Source organism: Callospermophilus lateralis, chromosome 1 (genome assembly GCF_048772815.1).
Source record: "Callospermophilus lateralis isolate mCalLat2 chromosome 1, mCalLat2.hap1, whole genome shotgun sequence".
NCBI classification, from domain to species: Eukaryota; Metazoa; Chordata; class Mammalia; order Rodentia; family Sciuridae; genus Callospermophilus; species Callospermophilus lateralis.
In genome coordinates, this window is record NC_135305.1 from 176,180,703 (window position 1) to 176,203,553 (window position 22,851).

The 22,851-nt window shown below is 45.2% G+C and overlaps 1 protein-coding gene across 4 annotated transcripts in view; it reads left to right on the plus strand.

The window, feature by feature from the left end:
• The first annotated feature begins 997 nt into the window (after positions 1 to 997).
• The window catches only part of Nisch (nischarin), a 35,704-nt gene continuing 13,850 nt past the window's right edge, over positions 998 to 22,851 (plus strand). For all 4 annotated transcript variants that reach the window (XM_076832978.1, XM_076833138.1, XM_076833056.1 and 1 more), the window contains exons 1-12: positions 998 to 1,234; positions 3,733 to 3,816; positions 4,501 to 4,683; positions 14,483 to 14,531; positions 15,413 to 15,576; positions 15,900 to 15,995; positions 17,820 to 17,915; positions 19,451 to 19,603; positions 20,252 to 20,320; positions 20,747 to 20,932; positions 21,118 to 21,246; positions 22,677 to 22,790. In XM_076832978.1, the coding sequence (XP_076689093.1) occupies positions 1,136 to 1,234; positions 3,733 to 3,816; positions 4,501 to 4,683; positions 14,483 to 14,531; positions 15,413 to 15,576; positions 15,900 to 15,995; positions 17,820 to 17,915; positions 19,451 to 19,603; positions 20,252 to 20,320; positions 20,747 to 20,932; positions 21,118 to 21,246; positions 22,677 to 22,790 (1,422 nt within the window). In that variant the 5' untranslated portion in view covers positions 998 to 1,135. The remainder of the gene's footprint in view (positions 1,235 to 3,732; positions 3,817 to 4,500; positions 4,684 to 14,482; positions 14,532 to 15,412; positions 15,577 to 15,899; positions 15,996 to 17,819; positions 17,916 to 19,450; positions 19,604 to 20,251; positions 20,321 to 20,746; positions 20,933 to 21,117; positions 21,247 to 22,676; positions 22,791 to 22,851) is intronic.

The following is a 22,851-nucleotide window of genomic DNA, read 5'->3' on the forward strand; positions in this document are numbered from 1 at the left end:
TGGAGCAGTGGCGATTTACCCAAGATCTGGTTGACTTGGCATCCTGCCCCCTTATGCTATACCTCTGGTGGAACGGTGGGAGGGGGGTCAACGTGCAAAGAGTTGCAGTGACTATAAGGCCTTACCAAGAGAAGCTTTTCAAATGCCAAGTTCAGCGCATGGTGATACGGATCTAATGACAAAGAAGCTGACGACCCACCTTAGTACAGCGTGGTCTGGAGCCCTTTAATCAGAGGTGCCCTGCTCCAGATATTTCATCTCCTGGAGGATAGCAGTGCTCGCTTTGGGCTTGAATCAGCTACATTCAGTCACTCAACAAATACCCCTACAGAGCCCATCTACGCCCAGTTGTCTCCCTCCTCATCCTCCAGTTGGGTTACCACCTCCTTCTTCAAGGTCTTCCCCTGGAGGGCTGCTTCCTGACTGGAGCACTATTGTTCCTGGGCCCAGGGCCATCATCTGTGGGACATATGCCCAATGGCGAGCACACACCCCTTCACTCCACCTACACCCCTGCTTCATACAGATCCCACCTTGATACGAGATTCCTGCTTGTGAGCACTGCATGAATTAACCCACTCAATTCTCCGCAAGCTGTATGTGACGGAGGAGATCTCCGAGTGTCAGAGGTTAAGAACTGGCGCAGTCACTTTGGCCCTCCCCGGGGGCCCCCAGCACAGCTCCTTCAACACTCTCCTGCCCCACGGGGAATGAACCCAACGGCCAGGCGAGGCGCAATGACTGCCCTCCTCTTCCAGGGGTAAAACTGAGACCAGGCGGAGCAGGGACTTGCTTCGAGTAGCTCGGGAAGCCCAGGACCTTCTTGAGGACCAAGGAACGACCACCACAGCGGCCTGAGCACAGGGTCACAAGCTTATTGCTCGCGGAGCGCCGCAGGAAGCGACCACACAAGCTAGCCGGCCCGCAAGAGCTGCGCACGCGCGCCGTTGGAGGTCCTGTCAATTACGTGCGAGAGGCGGGGCGAGGGCGCGAGAAAGCGGTGGAGCCAAGATGGCGGCGCGGCGTGCGGCGCGGGCGGGGGGCGGCGGGGGCCGGGGGGCGGTGGGACGCTGACCCCGCCCCCTGCTGCTGCCAGTCTGCGCCAAGCGGCTGCTGTGGTGGCGGAGCCCCGAACATGGCGGCGGCGGCGGCGCGTAGCTTCGGGCCGGAGCGCGAGGCCGAGCCGGCCAAAGAGGCGCGCGTCGTGGGTTCCGAGCTCGTGGACACTTACACGGTGTGGTGGGGACGCGGGTACCTAAAGAGGGGATGGCGATGGGAACCTGGAATCCGAGTCCATGGGTTTGGGGAGGGGTCTGCGATTCTGACTACGGGACCTGTGGTAGGGGGGTCGAGGGAAAGCGCTGGGTCCCCGCAGGGCCAGGAGGGTTCTAGGGCGGGCCCGGGGAGGGGGTTTGGAAGGGTACGCGGTCAGAAAAGGAGACTTGGGTTGGAGGGGATCTGGGGATAAAGGAGGCCTTGGGAGGAGGGATGTGTAGATGAGGCGGAGCCCATCGAGATCCTCCTGGTCTGGAGGTGTGCACGCTGCGAGGCCTTGACAGGGGGTCTGGGAGGAAGGGATTGGGGAAGGGGGTCCTGATGGATGGAATCCGGGGAAGGGGTCAAGGCCCAGTGGGAGCGTGGTGAAGGAGAGGGGGCGGGGTCCCGATCTGAGGGCGCGGGTCGGGATCTGCTGGGTGAAGTGAGGGAAAGAGCTGGGGCCCCCCCGACCCTAGGGGTCGGGCGGAAACCAGATCTGGGAGGAGTGGAACCCAGCCAAGGGAAATGGGGGGAGGGGGGAGGATCTCTGGGCTGAAGTGCAAGACCTACAAATCCTTAGGGGCCTTCTTGGCTTTGGGCTGTGGAGGCGAGATGAGGCAGCAAGCCGCCTCCCCACACACTTCTAGGGATGAGGGAGAGGGTACAGAAGGCGGGCGTAGTTTCCGACTGCAGTGGGGCTGAAGACTCTCCCGAATCTGGGTGGAGTTGGATGCCAGGCCTTTGAGCCTAATGGACTGCCTGGCAAAAATTTGCTCTGGGGTGGGGGCTCTTTGAGCATCTCCCAAACTCCTGTCCTTTGTTCCCTGGATGTTGGGGAGGGGGCCCCTCCCTTGGCCCTCATCCTAACCCCCCATCCTAGGGTCTTCCCTCTGGCTCTGTTTCTTTTCCTGGGAGTAAGGGTAGGAAGCTGCCAGAATGGAATACAGGTTGGGGGTGGATCTGTAGCAACAGGCTGGCCCTGGAGAAATGGCTGCTGCTCAGGGCTAGAGGTTTCAGCAGAGTTGACTCTTTCCTCCTCCTCCTTGCGGTAAAGAGGGTCTAAAAACTAGTAGGGGTGGGGGATGGGGTTTGAGGGATGAGGTCTCTGAGCTGATGGCTGGCTATCACCCATTGGCTACAATCAGCTGGATCTTCAAAACGCTCTCCATATTCAGGGCTTTGCCCCTCTGACTCTGAAAGGGGAGGTCTGTAATCCAGTCTTACCCTACCATCATCTGTCCCTGAGTGTGCCCAGTTGGATGTTATTAACACCCATCTTTTGTTAGGTGTCAAACCCTGCACAAAGCATTTTATATGTATTGTTTTACTTGATCCTTAATCCTAGCAGATTTTAAGATGGAGGAACTGAGGCTCTGAAAGAGCTTTGGCTCCCAATCACTTACATAAGTGATATATAAGGCACAGCCCAGAAATGGCAGAAACAGGTTTTGAATCCAGGTTTTTTTGTTTGTTTGCTTTGTTTTTTTGGTATTGGGGATTGAACTCAGGGGCACTTTACCTCTGAGTTGTTATATCCTTAGTCCTTTTTATTTTTTGAGACAGTGTTTTACGAAGTAGTTGAAGGTCTTGCTAAGTTGCTGAGGCTGGTCTTGAACTTGAATCTTCTTTTTTTTTTTTTTTAAATGGGTGATAATATCTCCAAGCTGTTTCCTGATGAAAGAGTATGAAGTTGGGAGAAGTTACCCAAAGTTCTTGTTTAATATTTTTTTTTAATATTTATTTTTTAGTTGTAGTTGGACACAATATCTTTAATTTATTTATTTTTATGAACCCAGGGCCTTGCACATGCTAGATGAGTGCTCTACCGCTGAGCCACAACCCCAAAGCATCTTGAATCTTCTTGCAAGCCTCCCAAGGCACTGGGATTACAGGCATGAACCACAACCCCAACTTAAACCCAGGCCTTTTTCAAACGGCTAAACTGTATTGCCTCCTGTTTGGGCTAATTGTCCACTACTGCTTCCAATAGTAGCTTCATGGTGTCTAAACTCCTGGTGGAGCAACAGAAGTCATAGCTATGATCAAATTGAAAGGGTTGGAAAAGGATTTGCTTTCAGGATACAGCCAGGGCCCCTGGAAGAGAGATACAGCAGAGAAGCTGGTCCTGTTAGACCTGCCCCTACTCTGCCTCCCTTGAAAAGGTAATTCAAGTTGGGTTTTGAATTACCTGGAAACAAGAAGAAAAGACCTAAAGAGGTGCCTTGTAGTGGTAGAGTCACCTTTTTCTTTCTGATGATTGAAGCCAGAGGCTTGTCCCATATGCTTCCCAGACCTAATGCTAGGGCTGTGGAGGAGGCCAAGAGGGACTCCTGCTGCTCAACAAAGGTCAGAGCAGAGACTGGTGGGTGAAGACAGTCATTTGAAGAGGGCCTACAGCTATTGCTGTGGGGACAGGGGACTCCTTGTTGTTGGTTGGCTTCCCTTGCCACAAGGACAATGATCTTCTCTCTTTAGGTTTATATCATACAGGTCACCGATGGCAACCATGAGTGGACAGTCAAGCACCGCTACAGTGACTTCCATGACCTTCATGAAAAGGTAACCCTTAGGAAGTAGCCTGTGTCTCCCAGGGCTTGGGGGTTTGGAGGCCAAGTTCCCATTGTGTCACATGTAAGTTTTAGGGCAAAACCAGCTCTTCTAAAAAATCAGTTTATTAATGTAACTGACAAAAGAGCTTGTGGATCCTAGGAATTTGGCTCCAATATGAGACAATCTATAAGGAGATATTTGAATTTTGATTTTAAAATTGCCAGTCCTAGCTCGGATATGAGACAATTTCCTGGAAAGGGGACAAGTTTGAACTTTTTCCACCTGATATAGCTATTCCAGAGCCTGTACTTTAATATCAGGCTGTGATTCCATTTTTTGCTTTTAGAGAGAGCTGCTTTTCCCTGGGTCATTTGCAGTGAGAATGTTTTAAAAACACATCACTGCCTCAGTTGGTTTTCATCTTGGTTTGAAAACGATGGCAATTTTAGGGGCCCAGAAGTGTTGCTTTTCTGAATATCTGCAAAGTCTCCAGGTGGAATTCCTCATCTGGAATTGTATTGATATCTCTAATACTAAATTCCAAGTGCATTAGGTGGGTCACCAACCCTGGTACTGCTGCCAGGAGGGACTGTGGAAGTTAACGACAAGTGCCTGCCCTCTGCTCCTCACCTTGGTCTTTTATAGGCACAGAGCTACTTGGTATGTGGTTGATATGCTTGTCTTTTCTTACAGCTTGTTGCAGAGAGAAAGATTGATAAAAATCTACTTCCTCCCAAAAAGATAATTGGGAAAAATTCCAGAAGCTTGGTGGAAAAAAGGGAGAAGGATCTGGAGGTGTACCTCCAGACTCTGCTGGCTGCCTTCCCTGGCGTGGCCCCTAGAGTGCTGGCCCACTTCTTACATTTTCACTTCTATGTAAGTTCCTCTTAGGGTTCTCGCCTTTGCCTGCAAACCCACACCCATCAAAACTCAAGGCAACAAACCAATGTAGACCTAGACTTTATGAGAAGAGGGTAGTCTAGAGTCTGACCCTGAGATTAGGATGGAGAACATCACTCTGCTTAGAGATGGATTGTAAGCAGAAACATACTCATTGGCTGATTTGCCTAAGTTTGAATGACTGTGGCCACAGAGGTTTTCCTCTACAAGATTTTGTGTATGTATGGTACTAGGGCCTCATATATACTGGGCAAATGCTCTACTATGAGCTATATCTCCTTTTCTTTTTTTACTTTATTTTGAGACAGGTTCTCACCAAGTTTCCCAGGCTGGCCTTGAACTTGTGAACCTCCTGCCTCAACTTCCTGAGTAGTTGGCATTGTTGGGCCACCACACCCAGCTACCACAAGACATTTCATTTAACAAAAATGGCCTGTAGGTATTTAAGCCAGATTTCCATCCAAATGGGTTGAGCATGGATTAGACAGGTGATATCTGGCATAGACTGTTGTTGAGTTGTTAATTTATAGCCCAAGATAGTTTGTGATCAGTCTGTGATGGCAGAGTATTGCCATCTTGGCATATTGTCAGGGTTTGCATTGCCAGGTTGCTGACACCTTCCTTTAAAGGAAGGGTATGCCATAGAGCAGCACTGCTCTTCCTTCTGAGCAGAGGAACAGTCGTGGACCACTGGGAACAGAATAAATTATCAAACCCGAAGAAGGACAGTTTGACAGTGTGAGACTGAAAATGTTAAAAACTCCAGTAGTTCCATTTCACAGAATTTATTCTAATGAGAAATCCAGGAACTGCAAAAAAGAATATATGAATAAAGGTGATCATTCCAGGTTTTGTAACAAGATACCAAAGAGTCCAAAAGTCCAAAGAGAAGAGGTTTAAAAAAAAAAAAAAATGAAAGGGTACAGCCTTATGATTAGATAGTATGCTGCTAGAAAATGATGGTGTAGCTCTGGATTTGTTGATGTGAGAAAATAAGTATATTATATGAAAAGAACAGGTCATAAAACAAGATATAGACTAGGATTTGTTTTTGTTTTTGTTTTTGTTTTCAGTACTGAGGATTGAACCCAGAGCTTTGCGTGTGCTATGAAAGCACTATACCACCTAGTTACATCCCCAGCCCTTCTTATTTTAATGAGACTGGGTCTTACTAAATTTTAGAGGCCTGCCTCAGCCTCAAATCCTTCTGCCTCAGTCTGCTAAGTAGCTGGTATTATATGTGTGCCACTGCACTTGGCTCTAGGGTTCTTTTAAAAGAAAAAAGTTTACGTATAAGAAGTTCTGGGGGCTGGGATTGTGGCTCAGCGGTAGAGCACTTGCCTAGCGTGGGCGGGACCTGGGTTCAATCCTCAGCACCACATAAAAATAAAGGCATTATGTTGTGTCCATCTACATCTAAAAAATAAATTAAAAAGAAAAGGAAAAGAAATTCTGGGAGGTTATACATTAAAATACTAGGAGCAGTTTTCTCTAGATGGTAGATTTTCAGGTAATTTGTATTTAATTACTTTTCCCCTTATGTGATGAAGATAGGAAAAAATCCACTTCCTATTCATTCTCCCCTCATGGGAAGGAATGTCTGGGTCACAGTCAGGCCCAGCCCACCCCTTTAAAATATAGCTTCCTTGAAATCATTGAAAGGAAGACATCTGAACCTTTTGGGAAGTACTAAATAGAGCCTGGAGATTTGGCATTTGATGGTGGTTCTAATCTTGAGCCACTAAGCTGGAAGGACCATGTGGGAAAATGATGGCAATTACTGCTAGTGTATGTCTCTGTGCTTTGGATTTTATTTAGCATATACCAGCAGTTTATGTGGTTAACACTTTCCTTTTGTAAGATTTTTAAAAATTTTCTTTTCGAACATTTTTTTAGTTGTCAGTGGACCTTTATTTTATTTTTTATATGTGGTGCTGAGAGTCAAACCCAGTGTCACACATGATAGGCAAGCACTCTGCCACTGAGCCATAACCCCAGCCCCTTACTTTTTTTTTTTCCTTATATGAGAAAAATTTACATTTCTTTTTTTTTTCTTTTTTTTTTTTTTTATTCAAAACATTACAAAGATTTCAGAATCACATCGGTTACACACAAAAAATTTACATTTCTTATGTGAGCCTTTGAAATAAACTTTATTGGTTAGTGTTTTAGTGTTTTTGTATTTTACAAAGTACTGAAATTTAAAAAAAAAAGAAAAGAAAAATTTGATTTCCCATTTAAGGATGAAATTGTATAAGCATCTTGTCAAAGTACAACTTGTTTAAGATCTATGCATCAAGCTGGGTGCCATGGTGCACACCTATAATCCCAGCAGCTTGGGAGGCTAAGGCAGGAGGATCATGAGTTCAAAGCCAGCCTCAGTAATGGTGAGGTGCTAAGCAACTCAGTGAGACCCTGTCTGTAAATAAAAAGGGCTGGGTATGTGGCTCAGTGGTTGAGTGTTCCCGAGTTCAATCCCCAGTACTCCCCCACTCCAAAAAAAAAAAAAAAAAAAGATCTGTGCATCAAGACTTTTTAAAAAAAAAAACAGGGATTGAACCCAGGGGCACTTAACCACTGAACCACAGCCCCAGCCCTTTTTATATTTTATTTTGAGACAGGGTCTTGCTAAATTGCTGAGGTTGCCCTTGAACTCACAATCCTTCTGCCTCAGCCTCCGGAACTTCTGGGATTACAGGTGTGCTCCTCTGTGCTCAGCTCATTAAGACCTCTTGATGGCTACTGGAGGCATACCCAGCTCTGAGCATGGAAAGGCCTAGAATGCTTTTTTGTTACATCTGGGGTTCTGGTTTGAGGCATGTTCTTGGAGCAGTTTTGACATATTTGAAATACTATTATCAAATAGGTCTCTAGGCTATATAAATCCAAGGATTTAGAGTGATTGACCCTTCATTAGATTAAGCCAGGGTCTCTCAACTATGACACTATTGATATTTTGGACTGGTAATTCTTTGCTGTGAGGAGCTGTCCTATGCATTGTTTGGCAGCATTCCTGTCCTCTCCCAACTGGGTGCAAGTAGAACTCCTCCATCCAGTTGTGGCAATTAAAAATCTCTCTAGGTATTGCCCAATGTCCTCTAGGGGAGCAAAATCACACCTAGTTGAGAACCACTGGATTAAATCTTCATTTGAGCTTGAACAGATTCTAATAGCATTGTCAGCCTATTCTCCAGGTGGTGGTCTCTCTAGAAAATATTTCTCTTAACCTTTGTACCATTAGTGTTCACTCTGGAATTGTTCCAGTTGTGTTCTACCTCTTGTGTTGCTAGCATTGGACAGGGTAGGCCCAGAGAACCCTGTTTGGCTACAGTGTGGATTGCTTCTTAATTGAGACATAATTCATATACCATAAAATTCACTCCTTTAAAGTGCACAATTTAGTTGTTTTTAGACTATTCACAAAGTTGTACAACCATCACCACTGTCTAATTCCAGAATATTTCATCATCCCCAAAGACAACCCTATTCTCCTTAGCAGTAACTTTCTATCCCTCCTTTCTCCTAGCCATTGGCAGTCACTAATCTGCTTTCTATCTCTGAGTTTGCCTATTCTGGACATTTCATATAAATGGATTCATATCAACATGGCTTTTTGTAACTGATTTCTTTTCATTTAGCATTATGTTTTCAAGGTCTATTCCTATTATAACATGAATCCTTAAGTCTTTACGATGGAGTAATATCATATATATTATTGGATAATAATACATTGCCATATATAATAATATGGTATTATGATCATACATATAGTATGTATTATATATAATATGATATATAGTATACTATTGGATGATAATATGATATTACTATCATATCCTATGGATAAAGGGGGAACGCCTTGTCCATGGTATTGCTTTGCATCATTGTACCCACAGGCATCCATAGTCCAAAAATACTAAATGGAAAATTCCAGAAATCAACAGTTTACGAGTTTTAAATTGTGAATCCGTCTGAGTGGTGTGATGTAATCTCATACTGTTCCTCCTGGGACATGAATCATCCTTTGTCCACACTATATAGGCATCACTTAGTAGCCTATTAGTCGCTTAGTAGCCATCCCACTTTTCAGATCAGTCTTCAGTTTCATAATGCTTGTGTTCAAGTAAGTTTTATTTTACTTAATAATGGCCCCAAGGTACCTGAGTAGTGATGCTGATGATTCAGATATGCCAATAAAAAGCTGTGAAATACTTCCTTAAATGAAAACTTTTATCACATTATGTTGTTAAAATTATTGGGTTTTATACTGGGAATCGGTATAATTGCTAAATTGCCCAGGCTGACCTCAAACTTACAAACTTCCTACCTCAGCCTACTGAGTCACCTTTTCCATCTTAACTAAGTACTTATTAAGCACTGTGCTATAACTTTTGCTGTTTGAGATGCAGCAGCAAAACTACCAGGGATTTCATTTTACTTCTTCATGGTTTCCTGATTGGAGAATTTATTCTTACTGTAGATGTTAGCAAACTCAGCACTTAAACCCCCCCCCCCTTTTATTAAGTTTAAAACTTTTATTCTTTTATTTATGGAAGCACTTTAAGACTTAAACTGGTATCATGACACACTCCTATAATCCCAGCTACTCAGGAAGCTAAGGCAGGAGGATGGCAAATTCAAGGTCAACTCTGGCAATTTAGCAAGTTCCTATCTCAAAATAAAAAACGAAAATGACTGGGCATGTAGATCAGTGGTAGAGTGCACACTTAGGTTCAATTGCCAGTTCCAAAAAAAAGACTTCTCAGGCTGGGGTTGTGGCTCAGTGGTAGAACACTTGCCTAGCACACGCGAGGTCCTGGGTTCCATCCTCAGCACCACATAAAAATAAATAAATAAAATAGAGGTATTGTGTCGAACTACGACTAAAAAATAAATATTTTTTAAAAAGACTTCTCTTTGACATATTCGAATTACTAGCATCACTAGTCTCACACTTTGAGAGACTAACTTTCTATCTAAGAGACTAACTTTTCTAAGTAAAATAAGGGTTGCTTGAACATAAGTACTTCAATATTATGATATCCAAGATGGCTGCTAGGTGATACGTTATAGAGTGGGGATGCTGGGCAAAGGGATGATTCATGTCCCAGGAGGGACAGAGACCTACAGCATAAGATTCATCACCATCATTTCAGTACCACAATATTCCAAATGGTGTGCAATTGAAAACTTCCAAGCTTATTTCTGGAATTTTCTTTTTAAAAATTTTAGATTGTAATTGACCATGGGTGACTGAAACCACAGAAAATGAAACTGTGGATAAGAGGGATCTACTGTATAAATTTTTGTGTGAACTTATGTTTCCATATTTGTACGATATATGCCCAGAAATGGGAGGCTGGGTCATAGAGTAACTCTATGCTTTGATTTTTGAGGAACTATCAAATTATTTTCCAAGGTTGATGCATTTTTATTCCTTCCAACAATGTATACATTCTGATTTCTCCATATTCTTGATAACATTTTTTCCTTTTTATTTTTTGGTGCTAAAGATTTAACCTAGGAGTGCTTAACCACTGAGCCATATCCCATTCCCCCTTTTTTAAATTTTTTTTTTTTTTTAATTAGTTATAGGTGGACACAGTGTCTTTATTTTACTTTACGTGGTGCTGAGGATTGAACCCAGTGCCTCACACAGGCTAGGCCAGCGCTCTACCTCTGAGCCACAACCCCAGCCCGCCCATCCCTTTTTGTTTTTTATTTTGAGACAGGGTCTCATGAAATTGCTTAGGACCTCGCTAAATTGCTGAGGCTGGCCTTGAACTTGCAATCCTCTTATCTCAACCTCCCAAGTCCTGGGATTACAAGTTTGCACCACTCTGCCTGGCTAACACTTGTTCTTGTCCTTTTTTTCAACCTAGACATGTCAAGTGGATTTGAAGTGGTATCTCATTGTGGTTTTGGTTTGTGTTTCCACGGTGATTAATGATGTTGGGCCTCTTCATGTGCTTATTGGTCATTTACATACCTCCTTTGGAAAAGTATATTCAAATCCTTTGACCTTATAAACATTATGTTACCTTTTTATATAGCCTGGAGTTTTTTGTTTGTTTTTGTTTTTCAGTACTGGGGATTGAACCTGGAGTGCTCTACCACTTGTCTCCCCAACCCTTTTTATTTTTTATTTTGAGATTGGGGTGTTATTAAGTTATTGAGGCTGGTCTTGAACTTGAGATTTTCCTGCCTCAGCCTCCTGCAGACATGCTCAAGTCAGAATATGCTCAAGTCACAGAGCTACAGCCTTAATAGTCTGTGGTTGTTTATGTGAAACTCAAACCTTTGTTCGGTGGTATAGTGCTTGCCTAGCATTTACAAGGTCCGGGGTTCAATTCCTAGCACCACAGAAAAAGAAAAAACACCTCTGCGCACCAACAAATGATCTTGGTTGGCAGTGTCATGGCTGATGAGTAGATCTGTAATGCTTTTAGGTGGATGAGTGTTTTGATTTTTTAATATAGCTAATATTATTAGTTGGCATTTTTATTGGGGTTCAATGAATATCTATTTAATTATTTATTTGTTGTCCTGGGGATTGAACTCAGGGGCACTTAACTACTGAGCTACATTCCCAGCCCTTTTTTGTATTTTATTTAGATACAGGGTCTCACTGAGTTGCTTAGGGCCTCACTAAGTTGCTGTGGCTGGCTTTGAACTTACGATCCTCCTGCCTCAACCTCCCGTGCTGCTGGGATTACAGATGTGTGCCTCTGTGCTCAGCCTAAGGAATGTCTTTCTTTCTTTATTTATTTATTTATTTTTTATTGATTGTTCAAAACATTACAGAGCTCATGATATATCATCTTTCATACATTTGACTCGATTTATGAATTCCCATTTTTTCCCCAAATACAAATTGCAGAATCACATTGGTTACACACTCACATTTTTACATAATGGCATATTAGTGACTGCTGTGTTCTGCTACCACTAAGGAATGTCTTTTTTAAAGATGCACTTCACTTGAGACATTTGTGTCACCCTAAAGTGCTTCAGGTCTCTTTAGCACAAACGCAGTAGTAGGGCATGTGAACAGCCTCTCATCCCCACAGGTGACTTACCTAGGAGTACTGGCAGCAGCTAGGCCTCAGTGGGCACCAAAGTCCCCTTTCTCCTTCTCCCTGTAGAGGCCTGACTAACCACAGCTTTGTTTACAACTTGACCAGAGGTGGCTGGTGCTCTAGGTTTTTTCCTGTTCCTCTGGTTCAGGCTGCCCCCCACAGTGAAGGTTGGCCCAGGAAATCAAGTAGAAAGTGTTGTAACAGTGTGAGCTTCCTGTGCCCCAAAGAACAGGGAGAGAAGTTATTGCACTGTTTGCTGTTGAGATGGCTCAGAAGAAGAAGGTTGCTCCCTTCTTGCACAAGCCCTTGAACCTCACCATCTCTCAGCTTTGTGTACCTTCTAGAGGTTCCAGCCTTATCCTCTTAGCAGAGTTGGCTTCCAGGGTAATTCTTTCTCCAGGTTCTTTCTGAGCTGATGGCAGTTATCTGAAGAAATGTGCAATAAAAGGTGAAGATTGCTTAGTACTGTTGATAGAAGAGGGAGGTCTCTTCCTGTGAGAGACCTCTGGGAGCCTCTCACATATACAGAGTCTGAAGGCTTTTGAAGCTGTTGTTGGGGAACTGAGGAGGGCACAGATTGACAGCCCCTGTGACCTCTTAGAGCCAGGTGATATGACTGCAGAGATTTGTAGATAAGGCTTCTGGATCATTCTATGTTCTGCCTAATTTTAAGGTCTTCACAGCTGCCAAGGAAAATGTAATTGAGTTGCAAGAGGTTGCAAGAGATTGTCAGGCATGGTGGTCCGTGTGTATAATTCCAGCGGCTTGGCAGATTGAGGCAGAAGAATCACGCATTTGAGGACAGGCTCAGCAACTTAGCAATACTCTTGTCTCAATATAAAAATTTAAAAGGTCTTGGGATATAGCTCAGTGGTAAAGTGCCCTTGGGTTCAATCCCCAGTACCCAAGAAAAAAGATGTTACAAGAGACTGAAGTTGAACTTGAGTTATCCTATAGTCTCTCCTGTCACTCCTAACTGAAACCCCTTACCTTTTGCCAGCCCTTTCACATTTGTCTCCTTACCCTACCAGACTCAAAAAGTCCCTTAAAGCTGGGCTCATTTACTCTCTCTGGTCTCTTGTCCATTGGGGATTGGAATGGGAGAGGAGTGATTCTTACATTATGTATAAATTGAATTTTAAGCAGATTAAATAAATAAATCACTTTTTAAAAGATATCTTAAATGGCTGAAAGAAAGACTATTTTTTATAATTTTGGGGTGGGGAAAGAGGAAAAGTATTATAGGTTAAGTGACATAAAAATAAAAAATCTTGCTATATCAAAACCACCTGAATAAAAGTAAAAGGCGTACAGAGGCTGGGAGGAAATGTTTACAGCATATAAACAACTATTCAGGTAGCCATGATGTATAAAAGATAATAAGAAAGAGACAAACAACCAAAGAGAAAAACAGGAAAGGGACACTCTGTCTCCTGCAGTCTGGTGCCTCTTACGTCCTAGAAACATGTGAATTGCATATCCTGGTGGCAGCAATGTTCCCATGAGTTATAAAGGTGATTGTTGTAGCCTCCATCTGGATCTGTTTACAAGAAGCCCTGATAGCTGCCATCTGTCAGTTAAAATTCTGACCTGTGGGATGTAAGGGTTTGGGGCTGAGCGATTTGGGAGTCTATGCCAACCCCACAGTTACCCACTGAAGTGTGAGGTAATTGCTTGTATACAGGGAGAGCCCCAGGGCAAGAGTTTGAGTGTAGCTTTACTAGTTTCGAACAATATAAAATTGAAGAGTCACAGTACCTCCCCTACCTGTTTGTTATGTATTTAACAGGGCTCAAGATAAAAACTTCCACCCGGCCTACCAGCACACACCTGTAATCCCAGTGGCTTGGGAGGCTGAGGCAGGAGGATCATGAGTTCAAAGCCAGCCCCACAACTTAGTAGACCCTAAAGCAACTCAAATAAAATATTTCAAAAAGGTCTGGGAATGTGACTATCTGGTTAAGCGCCCCCTGGTCTCAATCTCTGGTACCCCCAAAAAAAACTTCTGGTGTAGGGTCTTGGGAGGATTCAGTGAGCCAGAACCAACCAACTACTCAGCATTACCCAGTTGAAATTAGAGCACAACTTGTTAGCTTTAATTTGTCTGAAGGCTTGTCCTTGTCATGCTTCCTTCATCACATCATTCAAAAAGAAAATCTTTCTCACCTCTAACCCTGGGACTAAGTGACGCTGTTGTGAGTCTGGAAAGGATGAGTCCAGGAAGAGAACAGTATCCACTCTTTATCCAGACACATGTAAAACATGGGAGAAAATAGAATGGTCATTTCCAGGGAGGGTTGGCTCTGGGAGATCCTAGATCACTAGGATGATAGGAAATCCTATTTCTTTTGGAAGAAAGGAATCTTTTTATTATGCCCTCTCTTAAGTACTCCAGACCCAGTTTTGGGAGCTGTTGGCTTCTGCAGCCATGTTCTGTGGGCCTCTTGGGCCATATTACACCCCACATTGCCCTTGTGAACCTGGACTTTCCTGGCTTTTGAGCAGCCCTTTTAGGTATCCACTTAACTGAAAATACTTAGTTTCCCTTCCTAAGCTTCTTTGTTCATTATAGGTTTAATTTGTTCACTCTAGAGTCTTGGTACTACAACAGCAGACAGGGTAGATTGGGGGCATATGCAAATCCCATGGCTGTGGGCAGGCGGAATCTCTAACCACAGGTTTTGTTTTCTTTGCAGGAAATAAATGGCATTACCGCAGCACTGGCTGAAGATCTCTTTGAAAAAGGTATGTGGCCATTGGTCCTTAAAGTGCTGGGTACAACTTACATACTCTTACTAGGTGGCTTGGAGGCCCAGGGTGGCACAAAAATCAATCTGTTGCGTCCTAGCCAGGGCCACTTCTTTGGGGGTGCCTAAATTCTGGCCCTGGCCCACAGCCAAGCCTGCCCACTTACCTGCCCTGCAGGTGAGGAGTGATGCTTCACCTTAGGATTCTCAAGCCCCTGTGGTGGGGTGCTGGAAGGTGGGTTGTAGGCGACCCTCTTTTCCTGATTTGTCTTTGCCAGAGAACATGGTAACAGTAGATAATATGTAAGGAGCATGCCCTGTATCATCCAGCCCTGTGTTTATCATCCTTCTGCCTTCCCCCTAGAGGTTGAGGTGTGAACACCGGTGGTTAGAGGCTTGTGACTTGCTTGAAGTTACATGACTAGAAGGAAGAGCAAAACAAGAACCAAATGCCAGTTAGTCTGCCTCAGTAGCCATCTTGCTTTCAGGCTCTGTGCTGCTGGCATGTTAGGCCTGCACCTAATCCAAACATCTGCCTTTTGTAGATCACAGTGTAGGTCTGTTGCCCAGAACCACTGCCTCTTATCAACCTTATCCTGGCTCAGTTACTTAGATCTTGACTTAACCTCACTCTGCAGGGTGACTGCCCAGTTGGGTCGTCCCCATGGCTCTTCCCTGTTCACATGTCCAGGGTTTCCCAGTGGCAGTATGAGCTCAGGAGGGCAACTGTTTCTGCATGCTTAGTCCCAACACCGTGGGCACACACACACATGCTTGTGCAGTGCTTGACTATTGTTGGCCTGATGGGCAGACTCCCTGGCTATACTGTGTGCTAGGGTTGCTGCCGGACACTCATCCCTCAGGGCATGGCTGTTGCAGGAGAACAGCTCCTGGGGGCCGGTGAGGTCTTTGCCATCAGGCCCCTGCAGCTCTATGCAGTCACCGAGCAGCTGCAGCAAGGAAAACCCACGTGCGCCAGTGGAGATGCCAAGACTGACCTTGGGCATATTCTGGACTTCACCTGTCGCCTTAAATACCTTAAGGTAAAGCTGCAGCACATCTCAGTCATGGAAAGCCATTCAGTCATCTGTGGGGCCTGACAGCTAACTGGCATAGTTGTGTGGAGGAGTTGTGGATGGGGCCCTTTCCAAAGAAGGCACATTGCCTGGTATTCTTGGCACTGTTCTTCTGACTGAGAGCACTAGGGGGCGTCATCACCCAATGTCTAGTTTAAACCTCAGCCCTAGCCTGCCTTGCTGAAGGTAGAGGTGGTCAAAGTTTCTGGCTTGGCAGCTGCTAACACAAAAGTGTGGCTGGAGATTGGTGGCAACAGCATCCCTAATTTAACCACATCTTTTGGCCTCAGGTTTCTGGCACAGAAGGACCTTTTGGGAACAGCAACATTCGGGAACAACTCCTGCCATTTGACTTGTCCATATTCAAGTCTCTTCACCAGGTGGAGGTAAGGCCCAGACCTGTGGTGAGTGTAGGCAGGGCCAAGCCCAGAGTGGGCATTGTCTGGCTCTCATATATCTGTGGCTAGGGAACAGTGTTGGGGTCAGGTGTCCAGATTTAATTGTAAAGTACTGTTGGTTTGGGTTTTGGTTTTGGTATTGGGGATTGAACCACTGAGCCACATTCCCAGACCTTTTTTATATTTTATTTAGAGTTAGGGTCTCACTAAGTTGCTTAGGGTCTTACTGAGTTTCTGAGGCTGGCTTGGAACTTGCTGTCCTCCTGCCTCAGCCTCATGAGCTACTGGGATTACAGACATGTGCCATCATATCCAGGAGTACTGTTGCTTTTGGGTTTGGCATTTTGTTGCAGGAGAGTCAGGTTCATCTAAAGGCAGACAAAAAGGGGGACTTCTCCTGTCCTTGGCCAGTCTGCATGTTTCCATTCTTAGCATGGACAGCAGCAGGCATTTAGAGGAGTAAAGCACTGTGGTCTGCTGCTTCTGGGCCTCTCATGGCATCAGGGAATATGCATCGTTCAAATAGAAGTCCTGGGAAGTCATCCTGAAGGTCAGACAGAGCCAATTCCAAGTCTTTATTTGTCAAGACAAAGGACTTTGAAGGTTCCCAATTCTTGAGTCACCCACACTAGTGAGAAATGATTTACACTCCTTGCTACTGGGCTCCTTAGTTCTCAAAACTTAACTTTTATTACTTTTTTTAAAAGAAAATGGAGCCAGGCACCATGGCATACACCTATAAACCCAATGACTTGGAAGGTTAAGGCAAAAGGCTTGTAAATTCGAGGCCAGCCTAAGCAACTTAGTAAGGCCTTGTCCCAAAATAAAAAAATGAAGATGTAGCTCAGAAGTAAAGCACCCTTGGGTTCAATCCCCAGTACCAAAATAAGTAGAGAAATATATAAAAATGAAAGAAAATGGAATTAGTAATAAATAGTAAAAGCTGTTTGAAATGTTTTCAAGCATAAGTGTCCTAAACTTGGCTTTTGCATTCAATCTGAGTCCTATGCCTGGTGAATACTCCTTGATTGAATCTTCCCAATATCCCTGTGAAGGGGGCACTTTCATTTCCAGTTTACAATTGAGGAAACTGAAGTTTAGGAGGATGAGGGACTTTGGCCAGGATCACACAATTAAGAAGAGGAAACTGGAGTTTGAATTTAGCTGAGTCTGGCTTTAGAGCCTGTGCTACCCATTGACCTATTCTGCCTATAACTATCTAGGTTTGCTTCAGACCTTGAAGGCCATTCCTCTTTAAGGAAACTTAGATATGAACCTCAACCACTGCAGGCTGAGTGAGGCCTGGGGAATAAGGAAAGCCTACCCAGCCCCATTCAGCAACTTGGGGCTCTGCTGGTCTGATTGTGGGTATGAAGCCCTCAGGGGCAGTGTGCTTGGTATTAATTTCTCTCCTCACTACAGAACAGTTAAGGCAGTAGGGTGGGACTGGGTAAAAAGGAGGATTCTGAGGGCCCCTTGTTCCCTAGCACTGGTTTCCATGATCCACCCTTTCTGACCACCTGCTAATCCCCAAACAGCCCTTACAGATAAAATGGAATTTGTGGTTCACTGTGAGTCTTAGACTCTAGACGCCTTTCTTGTAGATACTTCAGAGAATGTTTAGTCAGCTCTAAATAGCATTAGGAAAAAGGAAGGCTTAGATTTTTGAGTCACCTCCTGCCTCTTAAGAATTTGGGCTGCCCATTGTTGGGCTTCCTTTGTGTATGCATGATGAACACCCCCTTCCTGGGACTTCTGATAGAGCCAGGATTTATTGCTGAGACACAGATTTTTTTGTTGTTGTTGTTCTAGATAAGTCACTGTGATGCAAAGCACATCCAAGGGCTGGTTACCTCAAAGCCCACCTTAGCCACGATGAGTGTCCGCTTCTCAGCAACCTCAATGAAGGTAAGCTTAACCTATTTCCTACCTGGGCACTGTCTACAGGGCAAGGTCTTGGCTGTGGTCCCCACCACTGAAGACAGGTACCAACAAGGCCACATCCATTAGAACCCAGAGGTTAGACTTTCCCCGGCACCTCCCAGCACTTGATAACCCCTGAGACCCTAGCCTACATCTTCTTCAAAGATCAATATTGTTAACAAGGGCTGGGGTTGTGTTGGTGACAGAGTGCTTGCCTTGCACGGATGAGGCACTGGATTTGGTCCTCAGCACCACATGAAAATAAATAAATAAAATAAAGGTATTGTGTCCATCTACAACTAAAAAAAAATATTAAAAAAAATATTGTTAACAAGACATTTTAAGGAACCTGGTTTTTTCCTCCAAAAAAGAATTTTAAAAGGCCACTGTTTTCTAGTGAATAAACTGTGAAACTGTATACAGGTGACAGGACCTTTGTTAGTTAGATTAATATAACTGTTCCTCAAAGCCTAATGAGGCCTGGCTTAGCATTTATTTGTGTCTTATCCTCCATGGACTTGAAGTAGAAGGTGAAATTGCAGAAGTGCTGGAGCCAATTGAGAATGTAGGAGGTTTCTTTTACCTTTTCATGGCTTGCATCTTAGTAATGTTAAAATCTTTCCCTGAGTATAGAAAAAGCATAAGGTGGCTAATTTTATGACTAAGGGCATCTGATTAAGATTTGGGTTTGGTAAAAATTCTTTCTCTTAAGGCTGCTGACTGCAAAGAGGAAACTGGAGAGAACAAGAGCATTGGGCCACCTTATCCCTCTTCAAGGCATTCCTTGCTGCCTGGATGAAGGAACCTGGGGTGATCCTTACAAGAGGAGAGGTCTTTATAAACCTCAAAAATCAAGCCAAGAGCCAGGCCCAGTAGCACATGCCTGAGATCCCAGTTACTCTAAAGGCTGAGGCAGGAGGATTCCAAGTTTGTGAGGCCAACCTGGGAAACTTAGTGAGATCCTGTCTTAAAAAATATCTCAGTAGTGGAGCATGTTCCTAGCATGCATAAGAGCCTGAGTTCTCAGATACCATGGTAAAAATATTTTTAAAAGGTCAAACCAAGGAGGTCTGCCTCTTTCCCCTGGTGGTCCCAATGCTCTCTGCTGCTACTCTTGACTTAGCACTGATTTTGTCCCTGTGAAGTAATGGTTAAAAAGACCTGTTTGCCACAGTGGAGACCACTCTGAAAGCACAGTTGCCTAGCAACACTGTGAGTTTGGACCTTCAGCCTCTGAGAGTTAGCCAGAAAAGGCATCACCAAGTGGCAGAGGCCCTTGGGGGCTTGAGCAACCTTTGCTCCCGCGGCAGAGGAACATATTTCAATCTGCCGTTAGTTGCTAAACCTTTCAGTTATTTCACAATCGCTTAAAGACACATGCATCAAAGCCCTGTTTAAATGCAAGCTCACTTCCACATGCTAAATATGCTCCAGTCCTTCCTTTAATTTTGCAACGATAGTGTTCTAGTTAGTGTTGCGTGAGGGCCTGAGCATAGTGCTCAACAGATGTTCTTATTCAGGAAGTCCTCGTTCCCGAAGCCTCAGAATTTGATGAGTGGGAGCCAGAAGGCACAACACTTGAAGGCCCTGTGACTGCTGTCATCCCCACATGGCAGGCGTTGACCACTCTCGACCTGAGCCACAACAGCATCTCTGAGATCGACGAGTCTGTGGTATGCTTGCAGCAGTCAGTGTCATGGGCCTCTCTGGCCTAACCAAAGCCTCAGGTTGGGTTGACTTTTCTGGAAGGACCACAGAAAACCTGTAACCAGGTCCCTATGCCTTCCCCATAATTTTTATGTTAAATTTCAAAATAAGAATCTTTATAATTGGTAAGGTAATACTTAGAACCAAACAAAGCATGTACATTTGTTATTTCTAGAACCACAGTAAGTGATGACACACTTCTGAGTAGGCACAAAAATCACTCCCTGTGTTACAGATGTGCCCGTGTAAAGATGACATCCAGATGGTGTTAGGGCAATGGGCGTATGATTCTGTCTACACTTCTCAGTGGGGAGGAGGGCGGGGTTAGAAGAAATGTAGGCTTCTTCCTCTGTCTGGGACATTACAATTTGTCGTTTTTCTAAACCAAATATTCTGTAAAGCATTGGCTATTGTTCAGCTCTGGAGTCCCTGTATGCCTTGGATGTGCTACTGTGTGGGCAACAAGAGGTGTCACATCATTGACCCTGCAGGGACAGCCTGCTGGAAGTCTGTGGTCAGAAGGAAGAGCCCCAGGTTGCCCAGCCACCATGTGCAGGGTCTGTAGGATCCAGCCTCCTCCTAGAATAACATTGGTTCTTCTTTTGTTTCTTAAGAAACTGATCCCAAAGATTGAGTTCTTGGACCTGAGTCACAATGGAGTGCTGGTCGTGGACAACCTGCAGGTAATGTCTGTGGAGATAATTGCTGCCTATACAGCTTCCCCCAAGGTCCTGACCTCCTGGGAGGTCATGGGGTGGGGATTGCCACCTTCCCTTGAAGGATCCTATGATAATGCTGGAATGATTGTTGTCTTTGTTCCAAAGAATTATAAATGATGAATAAATACAAGCCAAGTGTGATAGAGATGGTGAACCTCCATCCTGAAGACAGGCAGGCTTATTTTCAGTTCTCATCCCTAACCTGCCTGCTAGGGCTGTTTCTGGGCTGTGGCACATGTGTAGGAGAAAAGAGGCTTCCCTTCCTAAAAATTGTCAGAGCAGACAGATGGAACTGCCTTGTATAACTAGTTCTGATGGAAGGGCATCTATCTGTCGTGTCTCTGTGGAGGCCTGAACTCAGCCACTGCCCTGTTCTCAATGCCGCTGCAGCACCTGTACAACCTTGTGCACCTTGACCTGTCCTACAACAAGCTGTCCTCCTTGGAAGGCGTCCACACCAAGCTGGGGAATATCAAGACCCTGAACCTGGCAGGCAACCTCCTAGAGAGTCTGAGTGGCCTGCACAAGCTGTACTCCCTGGTCAACCTGGACCTCAGTGACAACAGGATTGAGCAGGTGAGCCACATCCCAAGGAGCTCTCTCTGGGCTCTGGGATTGCCAGGCTTTGGTGTTGATCACTTAAAGAAAATCATTAAAATTCCTTTCATTTAAAAGAGGCCATCCAATGTGTTGTCCTGTTGCTGAAGTGTTAGAAGGGACCAAAGGGAATGGCCAAAGGGAAATGCACTCATGCCTTGCAGATGGAAGAGGTCAGGAGCATAGGCAGCCTCCCATGTCTGGAGCACGTGGCCCTGCTGAATAATCCTCTGAGCATCATCCCTGACTACCGGACCAAGGTGCTCGCTCAGTTCGGAGAGCGGGCTTCTGAGGTAAGCCCCACCACCACCACCCGCCTGTGCCACCAGTGGATCCCAAAGAGATGGGTAGGATGGAGTCCAGGTTCACATGGGCAGACTGAGGCAGGGTTGTCCATTGTTCTGCCCTCACTTGCTTCACAAGCTCACCTGAGAGCCTGTCATTTGGGAAATCTGCTGCACCCCTCTCCCATGGGGCATGTCAGGGAGCTTCTTGCCACATCTGTCTAGAGCTTCAGGCCAGGAGGGCTCACTGAGAACACATAGGCTCAGACTCAAAGTATGGAGAAACTGTTTTCAGCTTTTAAAAAAAAAAAATAGCATTGCTAGCTGGGCATGTAGGCACATTCCTGTAATCCCAGCAGTTCAGGAGGCTGAGGCAGAAGGATCACAAGTTGAAGCAGTTTAGTGAAGCCTTAAGCAACTTAGCAAGACCCTGTCTCTAAATAAAATGTGAAAAAGAGCTGGGGATGTGGCTTAGTGGTTAAGAGCCCCCTAGTACCAAATAATAATAATAATAATAATAATTTGTTAATTCTAGACAAGGAGTAGAAAAAAGATACTTAAAATAATCATGTTTCCTGGAAAACTTCTGGCCACACTGCCTGACTGTTAAGTCCAAGGGTTTGTCCATTTTTGCTAGTGTAGCCCAACCCAATGCCTGCTGCCTGCTGGCTCTGGTTTTCCAACTACCACCACCACCACCACCACCACCATGCTGACCAAATAGGTCCTTTATCAGGCTCATTCCTCTCCCTCAGCCTCAAGCAACCCTGCCCCCATTCTCTCACCAGTCCTTGGAACCTCTGTCTTCCCCAAACCCCAAGTCAGAAAATACTTGGGAGGCTATTTACATCCCACTCTGCCCCTTTTCTGCCCCAAGTGCTGCCTTTCCACACTATCACCAAGATAGTCTTCACAAGATGCCATCTCCTCCCCAGAGGAGTCCAGAGTCCAGACCTGGAGTCATAGTGTCTGCTCCTGTCCAGGCCCTTGGGACCTTCCCTCATTTGGCCACACTGCGTGCCTGCACGCTCGTTCCTTCTGCTCTCATGCCTTTAGCCTCCCCATTCCCCTAACCAGAAGGTGCTCCCCTTGCTCTTTGACAAGCTCAGCTCCATCTGTAAATGAGGGCTTAGTGCATGTTACCTCCTTGTCCCCAATACCAGCCACCCAAGAGGCTACTGCCTCTCCTTGGAGAGGGACACCCAGAGACAAATGAGGCAGTGTGGGACCTCCATAAGCCCCTCCAAATTGCTCCCATGTCATTTCTGTGGGTGGTGAAGAGCCCACTTCCCAGAAGGCTGAGCCTCCCTCAGCCTCCTGTGTCCTCATAGGGCCTGGCCTACAATGGATGCTCATGCCCACTCCCAGTCAGGGGCTTACCATTGTCTTCCAACCACACATGCCTATCCGCATGCTGAGAACCACTTTGTGGACTCTAGGTCTGTCTGGATGACACGGCAACCACAGAGAAGGAGCTGGACACTGTGGAAGTACTAAAAGCAATTCAGAAAGCCAAGGATGTCAAGTCCAAACTGAGCAACCCAGAGAAGAAGGTGGGCATTTATATGGAAGGTGGAGGGGTAGTGGTGAACAACCAATCAAGGAGGAGCTGAT